This window comes from Myotis daubentonii, chromosome 6, assembly GCF_963259705.1.
Source record: "Myotis daubentonii chromosome 6, mMyoDau2.1, whole genome shotgun sequence".
Lineage (NCBI taxonomy): Eukaryota > Metazoa > Chordata > Mammalia > Chiroptera > Vespertilionidae > Myotis > Myotis daubentonii.
Genome location: NC_081845.1, coordinates 14201013 through 14222416, shown reverse-complemented (window position 1 = coordinate 14222416; position 21404 = coordinate 14201013). Strand labels below are relative to the sequence as shown.

Genomic DNA, 21404 nt, shown 5'->3' with positions numbered 1-21404 from the left:
CCACTCCATGGATTTGTCTTTTGTTCTATAAGAGTTCCTATCATAAGGACTTTAGTCATAGCAGCCTATTTAGCCTGGTTACCTGCTACAGCCTTTATTTTGGCTTCTCTTTGGTGCTTCCTGATAACATTTTCTGCAACAATAGAATGTCTGCATTGTCTAATAGGGGAGCCACTAGCTAGGGAAACTGAGAAACTGAGTTTTTAATTTTCTTTCATTTTATAACTAATATCTGGTTTGTGGCTACTCTGTGTGATCCTATTTGTTATAGTTATGACATTTTCAGTTGGTAGCATTAGACAACAGATAATTTATGTGTATGTGCGGTCATTTTTAAAAAATATATTTTTATTGATTTTAGAGAGGAAGGGAGAGGGAGCGAGAGATAGAAACATCAATGGTGAGAGAGAATCATTGATCTGCTGCCTCCCGCTCGCCCCACACTGGGGATTGAGCCTGCAATCAGGCATGTGCCCTGACCGGAATCCAAAGGTGACCTCCTGGTTCATAGGTCCATGCTCAACCACTGATCATGCTGGCCGGGCTGTGTTGTCGTTTTTTAAAGGAGATATCTGAGGAAATTGAGGGCTTTATTTCCATTGCAAAGTCATGAAATATTTGAAAAGCATTTGGCTATCAGCATAAACATTTAACCTTTTATTTTTGACAACTTGAATCTTTGTCCACCCACCCTTAAGTGAACGACTTCTGAAATGCCTTTATTTAATGTATTCCCTCTTTTTCTTGCTCTCTCAAAGTCATTAAAAAATATTGACAACTAGGTTATTTAAATTTTCTTTGTTTTTCCTATCATAGTATGTTTTCCTACCATAGTACACACACTCTCCTCTTGTCTTGGTATATATTGATTGTGCAGTAGAATGAGTATCAGATTAGATCCTGAATTTTACAGCAAATTTCTATCTATCTTCCTGAGGTTTAGGAAAATAATTCTTTATACTTTTAACTGGACTGTGTAGATTAGTTTTAAATTTACTGACTCTAGATCTTCTTTCTGCTCCTGTAATTTAAAGGGGATAGTATATGATGTGATTGTTTCTCTGCTGAGATTGTACCTTTTCCTGTGATTGTTACCTTTTCTCAAATAAAATGTGGCACATTTAAGAAGTGAGGAAAGGTGTAGTAGGAACAGAAGTGGGTGTAAGTGGGTTGTAAAGTAAAACTGGTAGAGATGGGTGCAAGGAGATGGGTTTCTGAAGATTTGAATGGAAATGAACTAAAGATTCTGAGAGATTATTTTGGAGATAGTGTTTCAAGTTCACAGTTAAGGAAGCTGACTATTCTTTTGTGTCCTTATTCTTTAGGACTTCTGTTAAGTGCATTTATTTTTCCATAATGGCACTTGTCACTTTAAGGCATATTTGTTGTTATTGCTTTTTACCAAAGTATGACTAAGAAGTAGGCTTGCAGGAGCAAGTTTATCTAGAAAGAGGGAGTTCTATCAGGAGAAGGTTTCAGCTTTGACTTACAGAAACTGATGACAAACATAAACAGGTCACTGAATTTTGGGGGCAATAGTGTGTGCTTATAAATTTATCTCGGATTCTGACCAAGCAGAAGCTAGAAAGGGGTGATACGGTCATTGATATGACAATCATTGACTGCCCTCTTTCATGAATTGACAAGCCAGGGAATGTCCTCATAAAATTTTTGTAGGCGTGCAAGGCAGTTTGACCAGTTGCCTTTGCACTATATTTTTGCTGTTAGCTGGTAATCTCAGAGTCGGCTTGCATTGATTGATTGGATTGGACTATGCCTCCTGTTCACTATGGGATACTCACTAGATGCAGGACAAATCAGAATAAAACAGGAGTTAAGACTGTACAAATAGCAAAGCAAAACAAGGCAAGAATAAGCAGGTTTACAGTAGCACAAATTTTTACTCAATGGTGCCTCTCCAGAACAAAAAGTTACTTTGTACAAATTTCATTACAAATCGTAGGATAACAAATTTTGCAGTGAATGCCCATGAAGCAAGTTGGAGCTCAGGTTATTGTTGACACAGACTCTCATGATGGCAGATCTGAAGGGCTTTGAGAGTTTGGGACTCAAGGGGGCTCAGTGAACAACTCTTTGAAGTTCTCACTGAATGTTGCCAAGTCAGAGTCTTCAAGGTAATTTTAATGGAAGTTCCAGGATTAAGACCATTGTTCAATCTGAAACAGTGCATAAAGCTGAATGTATTGAAGTTAAGCAAAGCAGATTCTTCATCAGATAGGGTTTGGGGAAAAGCTTGGAACTCAGGGAGTGATGGGCTTTTGGAGAGGAGAGTGAGTTCAGCCAATTGTAGAAGAGATCTCAGGTGAGATTGTTGCTGACTGACTGGCTTTTACAAATGTGTTTCCTGGAGTGTGTCTGTTATTGGCTGATTTTCAGAAGCAAGGGGCTAACACTAACTGCTCGGCTTTCAGAAGTACGTTCATTGAGATCTTTTGACTTATATTGATTTACAAAATTTTAAACTTGGTCTGCTGGATACCTGTTACCATGGTTATATTGTTTTATCATGGATTTATTAAGTAGATTGAAGTAGATTTATTAAGTAGATTCTATAAAACAAATTTCACTTTTTCTGAGGATGGTGGGAAATTTTTTATTCTTAATGAATAGGTATTACCCTGGAAAAGTGAGGGGGGTGCTTTTGGTAGTGGTGGGAAAATATTTCAGGGCAATGTGGTAGCATGTTTAAAGGCTTAGGATTTGGAAAACACATAGTACGTATGGAAACTGCATATATTTTATATAACTGGACATACATTGCTAAGAGAAATGTGAATTGGTATTAGGAAAATTTCTTGAAAATCAGTTCTCTGAAAGCTAATATTAAGTGGGTAAAGGTGTTTAAAATGTTCTTGGATGCTTTAAGTTGGGTATGTATCAATTAACTTCAGTTTATTTCACACATGCATAGGGCAGAGCATAATTCCATAAAAATAGAAAAGACATTGTTAAAGGAAATCTTCAGCTCCTTCCCTTTTGCAAATGACAGTGTTGAGTTTAATGTAAACGTCAGGTTTGAGTGTGTTTCAGATCTAATTGGCTGTTTTGATTGGTGAAATTTCCCAGTGAATTTGCTTTTGATGAATTAGTTATTTGGTTGTTGAATTGGCTTTTGGTGACTGATTTTTGCACAGGTAGATGTACTTCTGTATTTGTGCAAGCATGTGATTAGGACAGGGGGATATCTGGAGGATAAGAGGTATAAGACTATCAGATCATGAAGAGTTTTTGTATAATGTCAACTTTAGGATATTGGCATTTATTCTGAAGGTGTGGTGAGCCACTGGTAGGTTTTTAAATACTGAAGTAACATCATAGTAAGACCTTGGAATATTTGGAAAATGGGTTTAAGGTGCTAAGTGGAGATAGGGGAGAAGTGTTGAAGCAAAAAGATTAAGAAGAGTCTTCTCAGTAATCCAAGCAAAAAATGATAAAAACATGAGTTAGGGCTCTTAACAGAGTGAACTGGGATGGATGGATGGACTCAGGAGTACCATATTTAGAATGCAGGATTTAAAGAACTTGGTTTTTTGAATGGGGGCTGAGTGAAGACTTAATTGAGTGACTAATGTCATTCATGGAGATAAGTAACAAAGTAAGAGAAAAATAGGGGAGTTGGAAAGATTTTAGATTTGCTCATACCTAATTTGAAATTCAGATTTTTAGGAGACAGTTTTATATTATTGATCTGAATCTCTAAAGTTTGATTTAGAGGAGATAGGTAAATATGGGAAGGGATCCCCATGACCACCCCCAGATTTGATGATTTTCTGGGAAGACTCATAGGACTCAGCATATAGTCATAATCCCAGCTATGATTTATAATCGACAGAGGATACAAAGCAAAATTGGCATAGGGAAAAGGCTCATTTGGTGAAGCCTGGAGGATACCAAGCATAAGCTTCCATGTCCTTTTCCCAGTACCAAATTGTGACAGCTCATATGAAATGTTGCCTACCAAAGAAACTCATTAAAGACTCTGCCCATTTTTTAAAACTGGGGTTGGTTACGTTGGCACCCGCCGCCTAGCACATACCAGGACTTGTAGGCTGCACATTTCTATAATTAATAAGCTATTATTTTATTAGGTAACTGCGGCAGTTCAGCAGTGTGTTCAGTACTTTGAGTTATGTGAGACTTTGAAAACCAATGAGATTGTGGGACAGTCAAAGCATTGTGGTAAGTATAGTTTTCTTTGTTCTGTACTTTAAAAAATGGTACAGTTTAAAATAGCTTAGTAGTAACTCTTATTTTTTTTTTTAACAGTTGTTAGTAGCATGGTAAAATTCTATCACTTTTGCTAATGTAAAATATTTTCACAAATTTAAAATATATAGTATAATGATGTTTTTTTATAACCTGTCTACATTTGAAATTAATGTATCATCATGCTGTTTCTTACCAAAGGCAGTTCTTCAATTTATACTAGAGTTTATGTCCTAATATGTTATACTGCAATAATATACTGCTCATTTTTTCTCTAGTGTATCAGTCATTTAATTGTCACTTACACATTTTAGTAGGAAGAACATTTTATAAAATATTGTTTTATTATTAGACAACTCACCCCACCCTGTGATTCTTCTCTGCTTATCTCCAGACTGAGCTGTTATAGCCTAGATAATTTATAATCTGGCCCTCATTTCTCTATCTAAATTTTAGCTCTAATTAGTGATTAAAATGAATCTTTTACAGTCAGATTCTTTTTTATTTTATTTTATTTTATTTTGTTAATCCTCACCAGAGGATATTTTTCCATTGGTTTGTAGGGAGAGTGGAAGAGAAACATTGATGTGAGAAAAACACATTGATTGGTTGCCTCCTGCATAAACCCTGACCAGAGCCCAGGCCAAGAAGGAGCCTGCAAGCAAGGTACATTCCCTTCACCAGAATTGAAACTGGGGCCCTTTGGTCCGCAGGCTGACGCTCCATCCAGAGCCAAACCGGCTAGGGGCACAGTCAGATTCTTCTGCATATCAGTGCTTATGTAGCTTTGCTATTCCTACTCCTACTGCCCCTATCCACATCCTTTACACGAATATATATCTTATTTATTGTGAAAGAATAAACTTTATTTTAAAATTTTCACAAAAGATTATCTTCCTAATTTGGATTTTTATTGCCCTTTTGCTTATATCACACAACCTGCCATGTGAATTAGGTATTTCTCACTCTGTTATTTTATTTTGTCAGTTCTCTAAGTATTAAAGAGTAAGTTCTTTGATTATATGAAGATACCTTTTTTTTAAATTCCTGGATAAATTCTTCATCTAACTCAAGCAAGAAAAATGGTTAAACACCAATAATTAACGGGCTTCAAAAGCCAGTGTTTCATAGCGGAGGAGAAAATACAGAAGCCAGAGTTTATTATGCAAGAGGAAGAAAAAGATAAAAAAGAAAAGGGTAGATAAGTTTATGTAAAAATCTCATTTATAAATTTATAGATTTTTCTAATTTCTTGATATTAAAATGTTTTTATCCAGTGCTTTACTCCGCCCCTCCCCCCCCCCAACCTCACCCCCACCATTCTACCAGCCCTTAGTGGCTTTCCTTTCCTTTTCCTCAGGGTGCTTCACTGCTTTCTTCTGCCATTTCTTTCAAAATTTTTGCTCTTTATTTTCTTTCAGAGTTTCCTGCCTCCAGTTTCCCAACTTCAGCTCAGTCCAAGCTTCCATCTGCCCTGGTCCTTAGGAAATTGAGCAGAGAGTATTTGTGTTGTAAATTGATAGCTTGCATATATTTTTCTAAGCACAGCTGCTCTCTTTGTGTTACTTGGGATCCTCTTAGATGTTCTTTCTTCATTGTTTCATGAAAGCTATTGCAAGCCTTCACCAGTCTCGTCAAGCCCTGTGCCTTGCCCCTCCCCTCTTTTCTCTTAAGAGAAGACCTTGCATCCTACTTCACTAAGAAAAATGGAACTTTGCAAATATGAATCCCCCACGTATCCTGCTTCTATGCATGCAAACACATGTTTGTGTGCCCTTATCAATATCTCCTTTCTCTGGGCTACAATGGAGGGTATCCTTCCGTTCCAGATTGGTCTCCGTCTGTTCTTGACTTTGCTCCTGTTCTTGGCTTTTGGTTTAAAACCGGGACATTGCTTTCCTTGTTATCGTGTCTCCCTGTGCATTGGCTCCTTCCCCTGCATCCTCTAGACCTCCTTGTAGGTCTTTCACATAAAAAACCGAGCCAGTTCACATGTACCTTATCTCTGCTTCCCTTCAGAGAAAACTCTTTATTCTTTATATACCCAGGCCACATTTCTTTACCTCTTATTCACCTTTTTCTTCCTTACTCACCTTTTAGCCACAAAAATGAGGCTTCTATTTCTGCCACCCCATGACCTTCCCATCATCAGTTCCCCCTCTTACCTGTCCTCATTGTACAACATTGGTCTCTTGATCCTTTCCCTTCTCTCCCTGGTACCATTCTTTTTTGGATTTTCTCATTCTTACCCAACAAATTCTTAGTCACTTGAAAGGTTCTTTTCTTTCCTTTATGTGTTTGTACTCACAAAAGTTTTGCCCTTTGTTCTTTTCTCACCTTAGTCTACCTGCTCTCTCTTGGGTGAACCATTCACTCTCGTGGCTTCAAATATTATATATTTATATTGTAACTACCTGGATGCTCCATTGGCTTCCAATATTAAAATATTGAGGACTGAAATAACTTTTTTTCTCTTTTTAGACCTGTTTTTATTCTCCCCCTTTAGAATTACTTAAGTAGAAGACAAATTCACCACGTACACAGATATTTGAGTTAGGAACTTGAACATTTTTTTATTCTTTAATATTTCACATACAGTCCGCTCTAAGGCATATTGATTTTCTTTTCTTAAACATTTATTTTTATCTACCTGCTCTTCTCCATTATTCTTGCTGATGCTTTTATTCATGATTTTTTGGGGATGAATCTTATTTCAAGCCTTGACCTTCTTCCATTTACCTTTTATGTTGCCATCAGAGTCAGTTTTTCACATGCATATTTGATACTTTTCTGCTTAAAACCCTTTCATATCATCCCAATTGCCTCTCAATAAGGCCTCTGTTGCTTCTGCAGTTAAATCTTCTGTGCTTTGCCCTGATACCTGCTATCCTCTTGTCTTTCCCACCTGTCCTCCTTATTCTCTGGCTATTCCAGACTACTTGCTGTACTCTGAATTGGAAGCCCAGTTTAATGCTTCTTAATGGTTTTTGACACCGGCAAATAGTTCAAGATCTTGTATAAAACAGGTACTCAGTAGATCTTGAGTGTATGGTGAACGAATAATAAATGTATTAGAGGGTTTCTGTATTTCAGAGACTCGTTTCATTTGCTAACAAGGTTATAATAGGAACTTCTGTAGCATTGACTATTAATTGGTAGAATTAAACACTAACTGATGTTTTCTATTGATTTCTTCCCTCCTTTAACTTATTCTTGAAGTCTTTCTTGATGATATAAGTCTGACAAACTTAGGCTTTTTTTCTTTCTTTGTTTTAGAATGAACGCTCTGTGTCTAGTTAAGTTTTATAGGAATGCTTTTCTCCAGAGAGTTAGGTGTCAAGGGATCTTAAGAAACAGCAAGAAAATGATTTTTACAACCAAAGGACTTGTATGCATGCAGATAAGCATAACTGATGAATACAGACAGTAGTGGGGAGGGCATTTGCTGGGGGGCGGGGAGCGGCCAGGGAGAGGTCAATGGGGGAATATGTAATACTTTGAACAATAAAGAATTTAAATGAAGAAAGGAAAGAAAGTGATTTTTTAAAATTTATACCAAGTGTCTACATTATAGACTGAAAACTTGTTTAATGTTTAGAAGGGAATGATGACAGGTACTATAAAATATAATGTCATTAAAATAAATGTAATTGTTTGCTTCTCTCTTAAGGGAACAAACAGAAAACTTTCTACTACTCAGGGCAAGAATTACAATATATTTATTTCATCCACTCATTGTGCCTTTTGGGAAGATTATTGATCTATACACAAGGCAGAAAGTTGTTTCCCATAAAGCTGAGGAATAGAAAAGGTATGTACAATCAGGATAAATGAGTATGCCCATATATGGTAAGATTAATGTACTGTGGATCATTAGAACTTGGAGGTGGCCTATGGTCTCTTCTATGGTACTTAGCATACCTTTTACATTTCTGTTCTTTTCCAGCATGTACTTTTTCTTTCATGTGTAGGTTTTTTTTGTTTGTTTTGCTTTTTTCTATTCATCCTTTCATACTTACCTTATTTCTTCCTGTCTTTCAAAATCCTACATATACTAAGTGCGCTACCCGGTTCTGGATTTAGAACTACAAAGATCAATTTAGAACTTATCTATATTATCATTTTAAGTTCTGGTTCCCTAGAAACTGGCGGTGATCTTTTGGGCTAATCACTTAACTGTAGTTTCATTTTCTTTATTGGGAATAATTGAATAATGATGTCCGTGTGGCTGGGCTCACAGAATTTTTGTGATAACAAGCATGAGGTTTGAGAGCACTGTTTTATAAACTGCAAAGCCTTGCATCATTTGATATTTTACTATGTTATTGTTTCCTTAATTCCCATTTTTAACGTTTTCCCCATCAAACTTCAGCACATGCTATTCATTATCTTCTTTACCTCCCTTAAAACTTTAAGTCTATACTAGGAATATAGTATAAAGATCAGCAAACTTTTTCTGTAACATGCCAGATAGTAAATTGCCGCAGTCTTTCTGCTGCAAGGGTTCAGGAATCTGGAGAAGGGTTGCATATGAATGAATAAACTAGACAAGAAATATAAATTTGGAAGGCCTTTTGGGGGAGTGAGGGGAGGCTTAGCTCTAGTGACTGAGCTCTCTGAATCTCCGGACCCATATCCTTTTTATTTACTGGAAAACACATTGGCCCTTTAGGAATGCAAGCAGGCATATCACAGGTAAAATTTGGTAAATGGGAAAAGATGATCAGGTTGGTGGAAATGCCTAACAGCAGCAGATAAACAGGAAAAGATAGGGAAATGCCGTCGGCTGTTCCAGCAGCAGGTAACAATATGCAGATTTTCAGCCCTGCTGAATATGTCCATTCAACCTTTTGAGGACTTCTCGCATTAATTATGACCCGCTGGACTTAGCCTCCAGCAGTAAATATTTTAGGTTTTGTGGGCCACATATTGTCTGTGTTGCATATTCTGTGTGTGTGTGTGTGTGTGTGTGTGTGTGTGTGTGTGTGTGTATACACATAGCTGGCTCAAGATTGCTATCCTTAGAAAGACCTCTTGCAAGGTTGGACCTTGGCTGGCAACTGGGAACTTGGATATCTCACTATTCCCAGAACTGGTTCACTGTTTGTGTACACAGTGTGGTTTATGCCGAATATCTGCCTTCCTTCTGAGTGCCTGGAGTCCTGCTATGGACTAGGCAGAGGACGCCGGGTGATTAACTCCCAATAAACACCTTGGGCACCGAGTCTCTAATAAGCTTCCCTGGGGACAGCATTTCATGTGTGTGGTCACACTCGTTGCTGGAAGAATTGAGTGTACTCTGTGGATGTCACTGGGAGAGGTCCCTTCGACCCTTGTACCTGGTTTCTTCCAGACTCACCTTAGGCATGTTTTCTCTTTTGATTTTGCTTTGTATCCTTTCGTTGTAAAAAAATCATAGCTAGGAATACAGCTATATTTTGAATCTTGTGACTCCCCCTCGTAAATCATTTAATCTGGCCATGGTTTTGGGGACATCTGACACATTTTACATATCTTTAAAAATTAAAAAAAAACAACACTTCTAGCTTGTAAGATAATTAGACCATAGTGGTTAGAGTTTGCCAATCTTGTTAGTGTATCTTCATTTTGAACACATTTTTGTACTGTTTCCTTGTTTTACTTACCTAAATCTTTTTAGGCTGATTGTGAGCTCCTTGAAAAAACAATTTTACATATTGCTCTTTTATTTTCTGTGGTAGTATAATTCTAGGCATACTGGGCACTCAGTAGAGAACTGATTTTGAAGAGAAGAGATGCCATTTAATAGGATATTGTTAAACTATAAAAATAGAAAGATTAATATATACTTGTGATGTTACTACAGATATTTAACTGAAGTTTATGTCTATCATCTGTTATTTATTTAGCACTTTATTGACTTTTAACATCTACATTTTGGCCTATCAGGTATCATAGGTCTCCTATAAACTCAGTTTTGAGAAATCTATTTTACTGTATTACCATAGGTCAACATTTACTTTTAAGTTTCACCAGAATTTTTCTAGATGAAGATTCTGTAGCAGTGGTTGGTAAACTATAGCAATTGGGCCAAAACTGGTACATCGTTTTATATGGCTTGTGAGCCAAGAATGGTTTCTATGTTCTTAAGTTATTGCAAAAAGTAAACAGAATATTTTGTGACATGAGAAAAATATGTAAATACCAAATGTGGTATACATAAAGTCTTATTGGAAAATGGCCACAATTGTTCACTTACATATTGTCAAGATCAGAATTATTTATGCGAGATACTATTTGACCACAAAGTCTAAAATAGTTAGTATCTGTTTCAAAAATGTTTTCTGACCTCCATTCTACAGTGTTATTTAGATAAGTTAGCTGGACCAACACATTGAGCTGAATTCTATTGCTCCTAATTGAATAAAATAAGACAGTCCTGATCAGATTGGTAGATCTTCCTCTGGTACGGTTATATTAACTGATTTGTCTAACATAAATAGCAAGACTTCACTGTCACTAAAGAAACTACTGCATTACTTGCCGTCTTTTAATTTACTATGTTTAATTTGTTCTTCTGGAGTCTTCTTTCTTGGATTATAGCCCCCTTCTCCCTGATTATACCACAGGCTCTGTGAAAACTCAGAATAGGAAGCTCAGTTAAATTTTTTTAAGTTGTAAGTCTGTGCTACAAAATAATTATTTTCTGTTTCTTTTTGAAGATTCAGTATCCCTTACAGATCTTCTGGTTCTGTTCATCCAACTTATCTATTACTCACCAAGTTGTCCAAAGATGACATCAGCTGCACATTTAGGTAACTGTGCTTCTATTTTAAAATATTAAAATATTTTAAATATTTACATCTAAGAAATATGTAAATATTCTATTGTCTAGATATTTTGAGTGATTGGCCTAGTTCAGTTGAGAGGTTTCCTAAGATGCAGTATTATTCATAATAAGTTACATTGGTCTTGGAAGTAAACCATGAAATTTAAATTTTTTCATTGATGTTTTAAGATGTTTCTAATCTACTGCCTTTTTGTTTAAAATCAATTTTGCTGGGAATTTTAATGTTGTTTATTAAGATTAAGATGTTCTTAAGAAATGCTATTAAGGGACGATTCATTGATAGGCACTGATACATATATGTATATTTTATTTATTTAAATTTTTTATTCTTTATATATTCCTAGATGTTTTGATTATCTTGCTTGTTTTAGCTCACACCCAAAACTTCAGGATCTTTTCTTCTTACTAGAGAATAAAACCAAACAACCCCAACATCACACCTTTATGTTTTTTAGTAAAATGGCTGATAGTGTTTAATATTTAAAAAGCATTTTAAATATTAACATTTAAAAAATAACATGATTTTTCCTTTTAATATCAATGAAAGTTTCCAATACTTTATCTGAACACCCTCATAATCCATAGGCTCATAGTGTCCTAAACCTGGAAGTTACTCTAGAAATTCTGGCACAGATTCTGAGAGGAACGCATCTGAATCATAGAAAAAAGTGGTTTGGACCATATATAATTGGTAGATGTAGTATATATGTGCAGTTATAATAGCTTGTTAGTCCTAACAATGGTTCTCAGACTTCATTCTGCCTTTACAGCATTTACATCTATAAAGTACTAGGCTAGGTTGCCCTGCTCTATGCTCCTACAACATACTGTGCTTCCTTTATGATAAAAATTTTCTTCTTTGTTATAACAGTGTTTACTGTCTTGGTGTACCATTTAGTTGGCTTTTACAAAATATTTTTATTTCTTTTTAGAGAGCAAGGAAGAAAGGGCGGGGGGGAGAGAGAGAGAGAAATCAATGATGAGAGAGAATCATTGATGGGCTGCCTCCTGCAGGCCTGGGAATCAAGTTGTAATCTGGGCATGTGCCCTAACTGGGAATTGAACCTGTGACTTCTTGGTGCATGGGACGACACCCCACCAACTGAGCCACACTGGCCAGGGCATAGTGAACTGTTTTTAATCTTATTTACTTCTGTCTACAATGTTTAGCATAGTGTCTGGCATACAGTAGACACTCAAAAATAATAGATAATTGGATGGATGAATGATGGCCATATGCTCATCAATAATCACTCTCATTGCAAACAGTGTTTCTCATCTGGAGATGGTTGGAAAAAAATTACTTCACTTTCCTTTTACATTTTCTTTTTGTTAAGTATTAACTTGAAGTCTTAGTGTGTTCATGGAGTATTGAATATTATAACAAATTTAGAACATTGGTATTATTTTAATACTAGAGGCCCAGTGCATGACATTTGTGCACTGTGGGGGATGGAGTCCCTCAGCCCGGCCTGCACCCTCACAGTCCAGGACCCTTTGGGAGATGTCTGCCTGCCCATTAGGCCCACTCCCCACGGTCCTTAGCGCTGCTGTGGAGGCGGTAGAGGCTCTCTCCACCGCTGCTGCGCTCACCAACTGTGAGCCTAACTTCTGGTTGAGCAGCGCTCCCCCTGTGGGAGCGCACTGACCACTGGGGGGCAGCTCCTGCGTTGAGCATCTGCCACCTGGTGGTCAGTGCGCATCATAGCGACTGGTCGTTTCACCATTCGGTCAATTTGCATATTAGGGTTTTATTATATAGGATTGTATCTTTCTAGGACAATTGTGAACTGCTAACTTTGGTTCCTTAGTTTCTTCATGTAAGACACTATTTTTGTACTAGATTAGGTCAAATAATAAGAAAATTCTTTAGTTTATGAAACTAAAAATATCACATTTATTTTAATGACCATTTCTCATGTTACATTCATGTGTACTGTATTTTAAAAGAAAAATTTAAAAAATGCTCACTCATTTCACTGGTTTTATGGTACCACAAGAATATAGTAGTCTACAGGAAAGTTTCTCCTCTCTGCACCCTTCTTTTTGGCCATTATTTTACCTTAATGACTAATTTTCTACCAGAATCAACTCCTGAATACATGTAATATTATCCTATCTAATAATAGAGAAACATGGTAATTAACCATAACTTCACTACCCTTCCCATTGGCTAATCAGTGAGATATGCAAATTAACTGCCAGCCAAGATGGCGGCTGGCAGCCAGGCAGCTGAAGCGAACATGAACATGAGGCTTGCTTACTCCAGTGATGGAGGAAGTCAACATTCCCCACCTGCGGCAGCTCAGCTCTGAGCTCCGGATGAAACAATGTTGTAATTATAGAACCTAAACAAACCCCAGAAACCTGCTGTCAGCCAGCTCGGCCTCAGAGCTTAGAGCGGCCAGTGATGGCAACAGAGTTTCAATTATAGAATCTAAACAAACCCAGGTACCTGCTTTCAGCTGGCAACGACCTCAGAGCTGGAGCCTGCTCTCAGCTCCAGTGACAGCTATAGAAGGTAAATTAATCCCAGAATAAAAAAAAGAAAAGAAAAAAGGAGAGGCTGGGAGCTTCAGTCGCCCACCAGCCTGAAAACAGCCCTCAGCCCCTCACCCAGACTGGCCAGGCACCCAAGCGGGACCCCCACCCTGAAGGGGGTGTGACCAGCTGCAAACAGCCATCAGCCCCTCATCCAGGCTGGCCAGGCACCCAAGCAGGACCTCCACCCTGATCTGGGACACCCTTCAGGGCAAACCAGCCGTCCCCCACTCATGCACCAGGCCTCTATCCTATATAGTAAATGGGTAATATGGAAACTGACCCTAACAGCAGAAGGACTGAGAATGACTGGTCACTATGACACACACTGACCACCAGGGGGCAGACGCTCAATGCAGAAGCTGCCCTCTGATGGTCAGGGTGCTCTCACATGGAGGAGCTCTGCTCAGCCACAAGCCAGGCTGATGGCTGCCAGTACAGCGGTGGTGGTGGGAGCCTCTCCTGCCTCCTCAGCAGCGCTAACGATGTCCGACTGAAGTTTTAGGCCTGCTCCCCTCTGGCAAGTGGACATCCCCTGAGGGCTGCCGGGCTGCCAGAGGGATGTCTGATTACCATTTTAGGCCCAATCCCCTGGGGAGTGGGCCTAAGCCAGCAGGTGGTCATCCCCTGAGGGGTCCCAGACTGCGAGAGGGCACAGGCCGGGCTGAGGGACCCCCATCCCTCCTGAGTGCACAAATTTTTGTGCACCGGGCCTCTAGTATATAATAATAAAAGAGAAAGTATTTTCCAGGAGGAGAAGAGCTCTAAATTTGCTTCTAACCCCATCCTTGCTGTCAAGCAATGATTTAATGTCAAACAGTGAGTGATCTTATATTGTTGTCTTTTGGCATTCATATTTTGTAATTTACTCACTTTTTATTAACTTGAAGATACGTTAAGCTAGATGATATCTCCTTAAGTTTTAGATTACAATTTGGTATTACATCATCCTTTGGGCATTGTATTGTGTGATTTTTTTCAAACTGTTTAATCTTGATGTTGAACTTTTTTTGGAACGGTAATAGCTAATCCATAACTAAAAGATATATTAAGCATTTAATGTCAAAAGGTTTAATTTAAAAAAATACTTCTTCCATTACAGAGAATTACTCTCCTGCAGCAATGGTGACTGAAGTTCTACAGATACTCTGTGACCAAAAAGAATGTGCAATCGAATGCTTATGTAACAAACCTGTGGTTGAGGCACTTCTTCAGCCTATTTATAATTTAATGAAAGGAACTAAGGTTGGTATTATTTACTAAAGAGAAAAAGTCTCTTAGTTGGGTATTAGTGACTATTCAATGGGGTTTTATTTCTAAATTTGATATATTTAAAAATTATTTTATTATACAATTTTTCCACATATGAATGTACTTTATGCCAAGAGATTTTTATTTATTGTTAAATTATAGTTTATGTAGTCAATTGATTTATTAGACAATATGGGAGAAAAATACATATAACATCTTAAAATTTTTTTTTTTCTAGTTAGGCTTAGAACTGATGGTTGTAAGGACAAAGATAAGTTGTTCTGTTAAAAAGCTATTTGTGTTTTAAATCTAATAAATCTTGTGAATGTTTTATTATTTGTTTTAATGGCAATTTTATAGCCTTTGGAAATGTGATTGTTTTTCTGAAGAGCCAGCTCTGTTTTATATGAAGAACTAATGTCACTTGAGGAAAAAAGCTTATAAACATCCTGGTTCCTAACATTTGTATGTCTCTCTACAATTTGTACAGTATATTTCTTCACATTATGTAATGTAATCCTCACAACTGAGGCTCAAAGGAGGAGTGACTTGTTAAAGGTCATATTTAACAGGTGGCAGAACTGGTACCACTACTAGTACTGTTGTCTGTAATATATTCCTCCACTTCTGTGACTTCAGCTTCTGGGGAATGACTCAAAGTTTATCAATGAGCTTATCAATAAGTTAAAAGTTGCCTGGCTAGTGTGGCTCAGTGGTTGAGCATTGACCCATGAACAAGACATCACCACTTTGATTCCTGATCAGGGCACATACCTGGGTTGTGGGCTTAATCCCCAGTAGGGGGTGTGCAGGAGGCAACTGATTGATGTTTCTCTCCCATTGATGTTTCTGTCTCTCCTCCCTTCTCTATAAAAATCAATAAAAAACATATTCAAAAAGAAGAAGAGACACCATAGAGTGTATGCTCTCTTTCTCTAAAAAACAAAATAAAAAACAAACAAAAAAAAGAAAAAATAAATTAAGCTAAATGTTTTTGTCTTTCCATGTCTGTGTTATGTAGTGTTTTTATTGGTTTCATCTCTCTCAATGGATTGGGCAATTGCTCACCCATCCATGTATTCAGTATTCATTGTTTATTCAGAAAACATTAAGCATTTATGTGAATGCGGTGCAAAGTATGGAATTCTGGGAAATTAAGAGGATATAATGATAAATTATTTTGATGGTCTTACAGTCAACTTTCGGAAAACAAAATAGAGAAGAAACAAATAGAATACCTAATACAGCTTAATTTAATAAAATGCCATAATATAAATAATGTTGTAAATATAAACCATATACCAGACCTGAGAAATGTGTTCTTGAATCTTAAACCATAGAAATTGTTTGTGTCTTTAACATCTTTAATTTCTTATTTTCTTTTGACATCGATTGGTTGCCTCTGAAAACTTTGTTTTTATGAGAGAAGGAAAGTATTTTAGGCAGAGAAGTCGCTCAAAAAAAGATATCTAGTATGAAATACACTAACAGAGTGGTCGGCAAACTGGCTCGCGAGCCACATGCGGCTCTTTGGCCCCTTGAGTGTGGCCACGAAGTTTCAGTCGTGCTGTACGTGCGCGCCTGCACATGGTATTTTGTGGAAGAGCCACACTCAAGGGGCTGCAGTTTGCCGACCACTGGACTAACATAATGTCTGATATAATTAGGAATTCTTCAAGTGAATATACCCGACTCATTAGTTAAGGTAAGCCACTGAATTTATTGGAATTGGAATATATTAGTTTCAGTGTATATTCAGGTTTACTATAGAGAATATGAATGTTGGCATCCATGCAGGTACAGGCGAATAAGTAGGTCCCAGAAAGAATAGGAACTTTAGTAGATGGGTTCGAGCATGAACATGACTCCCTAGTTTTCAGTATTTGCTTTGCACTAAGTTGCTATACGCTGGAAAATATTTTTTAGTACATTCATTTAAAATAAAAAATGAGGAAATGGGATTGGTCCAGCCTATGTTTTCTCATTAGGGGACATCATTGGCTATTGGCCAGCCCATGAATTGGCTGTCCTTAGACCTACAACTTATGACTACAACTTAGGAAAGGATGCTATCCCCTAAAAAGAATGGTAGTGTGTTAAGGACTCTGTATAATAAAATTAGATTGGATATACAGGTAAACCTTATTTTATTCTGCTTAGATTTATTGCACTTTACAGATGTTACGTTTTTTACAAATTGGAGGCAAGACCCTCCACCAGCCAAAAGATTATACCCCTTTATTGCCATGTCTGGGACTGAACCTAAATGTCTCCAAGGTATGCCTGTACAGGAAACTAGTGAATGGGAAGTAAAGGGCAAAGTGGAAATAGAGAAGCTACTGCATTTGTCCACAAGAATCTATATATATAAAGAGCCAGGGTCTGTCACATCCAAAACGACTGAAGGTTCGACCTAACGCCCAGGCTGCATGAGCAACAGGCTCTGGTGGGTGGGGACTTGTGGCGCTGGGGCTGGGGGAGGTGGGGCCAGCACTCTCACTCACTCACAACTGCACACGCACAGACACATGCAGTGCCCACCAGCTCACACCTTTTTCTCCCTTTCTTTCCCTCCCTCCCAGCTCGCTCTTGGAGCCTCTCTCAGAATGAGGCCCCAGGACGGGCAGAGGGTGGAGCTGCCCCCACTGGCCCTGCCCCTTCCCAGCTGGGAAAGAGGAAGAGGGAGACAGGGAGGCCTGGAGGACTGCTGAGAAAAACAGAGAGAGACAGAGACTGGGAGAGACTGGGATGGAGAGATGGAAACAAAATAGCAATATTAAAATATTTCCTCTAATTAATTCCCTTTTAATGTGCACAAATTTTGTGCACCGGGCCACTAGTTACATATAAAATTGTCATAGCAGCAGTTCTCTCAGTTGTCTTAATAAACAATAACTGATTTGCATAAAAAGTCTGTATGAATTTTCCTCATCAGCCATGCTGGTAAGAGACTCTAATCTAATGTTAGTTTTAATTCAGACATATTATTTCACAGCCAAACAATCATAACTTTCTTTTTGTTGTGGCAGTATAACTTCATTACATTACACTCCTGCCCTTGAATTTTAGTCTGGGATATGTCAGCATGTCATCAAATATGTGACTGTTCTCTTTTTAATGTACAGGCTGCTCCACATTGCTCTGAAGCAGCTTTAATTTGCATAGCTGATATTTTGGCAAGAATTGCGTCTGTAGAAGAAGGGCTCACCTTACTTCTTTATGGAGAAAATATGAACTCTTCTGAAGAAAAAAGGTATGTGCCTGTGTTTCAAATAATTTGTGGAATTAGTAGCATATTTTGTAAATCTGATTCAAAATTTCCAAGATGCCATGCTATATGTTAATGAAAATATAGATAACTATTTTAGGTACAGTTAGTTTCCTGACCAGCCACTAATAACAGATCATCAGAAAGTTGAAGGAGTAACCAGGATTATGGACTATGCAGAGGAAAGAAGAGAATTCTGGGAATAGATGGCAATAGCTAACTATCTACTGGGCTCAGAGAGATTTGGAAAGATATCACAGCCATTAAGCAAAAAACATGACCAGCATAGCCGATTACTCATGACAGATTAAACCACACACTTTTCCTGTTACATTTTCCCTCAGTTCTATTGAAAATGCTCTCATTATTAGACACCTGCGCGTGGGTAGGAACAAGAATATTGATATGTCAGAGAAAAGGTTAGAGGGGAACTAAAAACAAGCCAAGCAGATGAGGAATTTGTGACAAAGCTAGCCTTTGGTAGTGTTTTATAAATGCATGGTTTATAATCTTGGAATCACCTTTAGGTATCATCTGTTAGTTCTACAGGTGCTCATAAAATAGCCCAGTTTTTGAAAAAACTTCTTGATGAAGATATTTCTATTTTTTCTGGATCGGAAATGTTGCCCATGGTGAAAGGAGCTTTTATTTCCACATGTTGCCAAATATATGGTACATGTGAAGGCTTGCAAGTGTTAATTCCTTATGGTCTGCATGAATCTATAGCAAATGCATGGAAGAAGGTAAGTATTTTCAAGTTTTTTTTCCCTCCCTGCAAATCTGTATTTCAAGTATAATTATTCTAGTGTCATATTGCAGTTAAAATAGTATTTTATGGGGGCAAATGGGACTTTTTTAGCATCACAATTCTCTGGAGGGCGTAATGCTTTTTAATCTGGCACAGGATGACTTTCATATCTCCTCTCCCTAGAACACAGTTCTAGGACCTAACGGTACTACAGAGTCTTTTCTTCTGGCAAGAGAAGCTGAGATAAATTATCTTTGCATAGACTGACATTCTTCTTTGGAAGTTATTTCTGTGCAGTTTTTACAGACGCTGGATTTTTGTTATGGACACTGTAGATTATAATGTAGTAGTAGTCAAATATAATATATATCAATAGACTGTCTTTTTTTTTCCCTACATTCATATGCTTTATTTAGGAAGCACTTTAAAAATTTATCTTAATTAATGAAGTATTACAGATGCCCCATTCCCCCCCAACCCCCATTAACCTCCTCCATCCCACTCCCGCACCCTCCCCAGCCCTTCACTGCACTATTGTCTGTGTCCATAGGTTATACGTATATACATATAAGGAAATACTTTAAATGATATTTAAGAACCAAATTTAACTTTTGAAGGTAATTTAAAAAAAAGTGTAGCATGAGGAATGTAATGCTATCAGTGAAAAAAAAAAAAGTGCGAATTAATCTGTTAATGTTTTAGACAAATTTGGTATCAGAAAGAATTCCTACTCCAGTAGAGGGTTCAGATTCTGTCTCTTCGGTAAGCCAGGAGTCCCAAAACATGTAAGTATACTTGATTAAATAAATTAAAAACATATTTGCTGAAACATTTTTAAAAATAAGAATGTAACAGACTACTGTAGCAAAAACATTTTATGGCAAGGTAAGTTATATATATCGCCAAGGAAAATTATACCTGGAAGTTTAGAGATTAGATTTATAACTTTAATAAATCTAGCAATATTTATTATACTTGCTTCATTCTGTATTTACATTTTGGGTTAGGAAACTTGACATGTGGAGTTGTTTCCAGAAAATTTGGAGAATTACCAAATACTAACATTGTTAACCTAACAAGGGAGTTCAGTAGAAGGAAAGTATTTTTGAATGCCAATGAAGTCCATGTATATTTAAATAATGATTTTTCAAAATATGTGAGAATGTGTTTTAATAGACTTTGGAAGGGGAAATAATTTACATCAGTATTTATACTCATTTTAAATTTAGAAGTCTATGTTTCTTCATAGATATCAATAAGACATGGATCAGATTAATGGGGGAAATATCTATCTATCATCTATCTATCATCTATCTATCTATCATCTATCTATCTATCTATCTATCTATCTATCTATCTATCTATCTATCTATCATCTATCTATTTATGTAAGAGAACATTTATTGGGTAAATTACCGAGGTAGAAGAAGTAATTCCTAGAAGCAATGGGCTTAGGAAATGAGTTATGGAGGTAAAGGAAGGGCCCTTGGAGCTTGGGAGTGAGGAGAGTAATGGTAACATGCCTGCGAAAAGAATGACGGAGAGAGAGAAGGAAAAAGGAAAGGCCATGGACTACTCCCGGGAGGAAGAGTGCACTGGTCCTCCATCCTAAGGACTTTAAGGGGGAGACTTTCAGGGAGTCCCAGGGGAAGATCTTAACAGAATATTCAGTAGTTTTCCAGGTGTGTCCTCTAGGGTTGTGGTCTCCACTGATTGATAATGGCACCAGGGCAGCAGGGCAGCTGGTCCTGACGTCAGCCACGACTGGTTTGTTGCTTATCTCGGCCTGGAGTTTCTTGGCTGTAAACTTCTGTTGGTGTCTTAATGGGCTTTGCTGTGCACAGGTAAATGGACCACTTCAGTCCAACAGCAAAAGCTGATCGTCCCTGGGCGATCCTGGATGAGCCCCAAAGATGAGACAGGAGTGTGAGCTGTTGGGTTCATTGTCTCAAGAAGTTGACAGATGAATCGAAATACATTATTTTTTTTTAATTAAGATGTGGTGACATATGTTCCTGGATTCTCTTCTTGAGTGCTGGCAGAGTCTAAACAGATCATAATTAGAGAAGAATCTTGAAGGATTCTCTGAAGAGAAACCCAAAACCTAACATTTGTTTTGGGTAGGTTAAAGCAAACCAACCAGTCAATCAAAAAACCTTTTGCATCTTTTAAACAGTGTAATAGTTAAAAAAACAATTATAGCTAGTTTTTAGAGAATTAACTTTATATGATATAGTTGTCATAAACTTAAATCAACTGGCATTTTTTTCTTTGGTGAAGGAGTGAGGGAAAAAACATTTCTGCAAATCATTTTTGAGGTAAATTTTAGATCTGTAATTTTGGAAGTCTTTTCATTTTTATCTCTGTGCATTCATTTTGTACTCATTCATTCAGCTATTTATTGGACTAATTTTTTTGCTGAGTTCTGAGGATAACTATATACTTTAGAGAGCTTATTTAGTAGTGTAGAATACAAATAAATAAATACAACATAGCAATATGGTGTGTTCAATTTATATGATAAGGCTCATGCAAGGTAC

At 37.4% G+C, this 21404-nt stretch overlaps 1 protein-coding gene across 1 annotated transcript in view; it reads left to right on the top strand.

The window, feature by feature from the left end:
• Nucleotides 1-21404, top strand: part of TBC1D32 (TBC1 domain family member 32) — a 114494-nt gene that overhangs the window by 20969 nt on the left and 72121 nt on the right. Inside the window, exons 11-17 of the mRNA XM_059700210.1 lie at nt 4110-4200; nt 7898-8038; nt 10929-11021; nt 14700-14842; nt 17974-18101; nt 18658-18859; nt 19567-19649. Coding sequence (XP_059556193.1) covers nt 4110-4200; nt 7898-8038; nt 10929-11021; nt 14700-14842; nt 17974-18101; nt 18658-18859; nt 19567-19649 — 881 coding nt within the window. The remainder of the gene's footprint in view (nt 1-4109; nt 4201-7897; nt 8039-10928; nt 11022-14699; nt 14843-17973; nt 18102-18657; nt 18860-19566; nt 19650-21404) is intronic.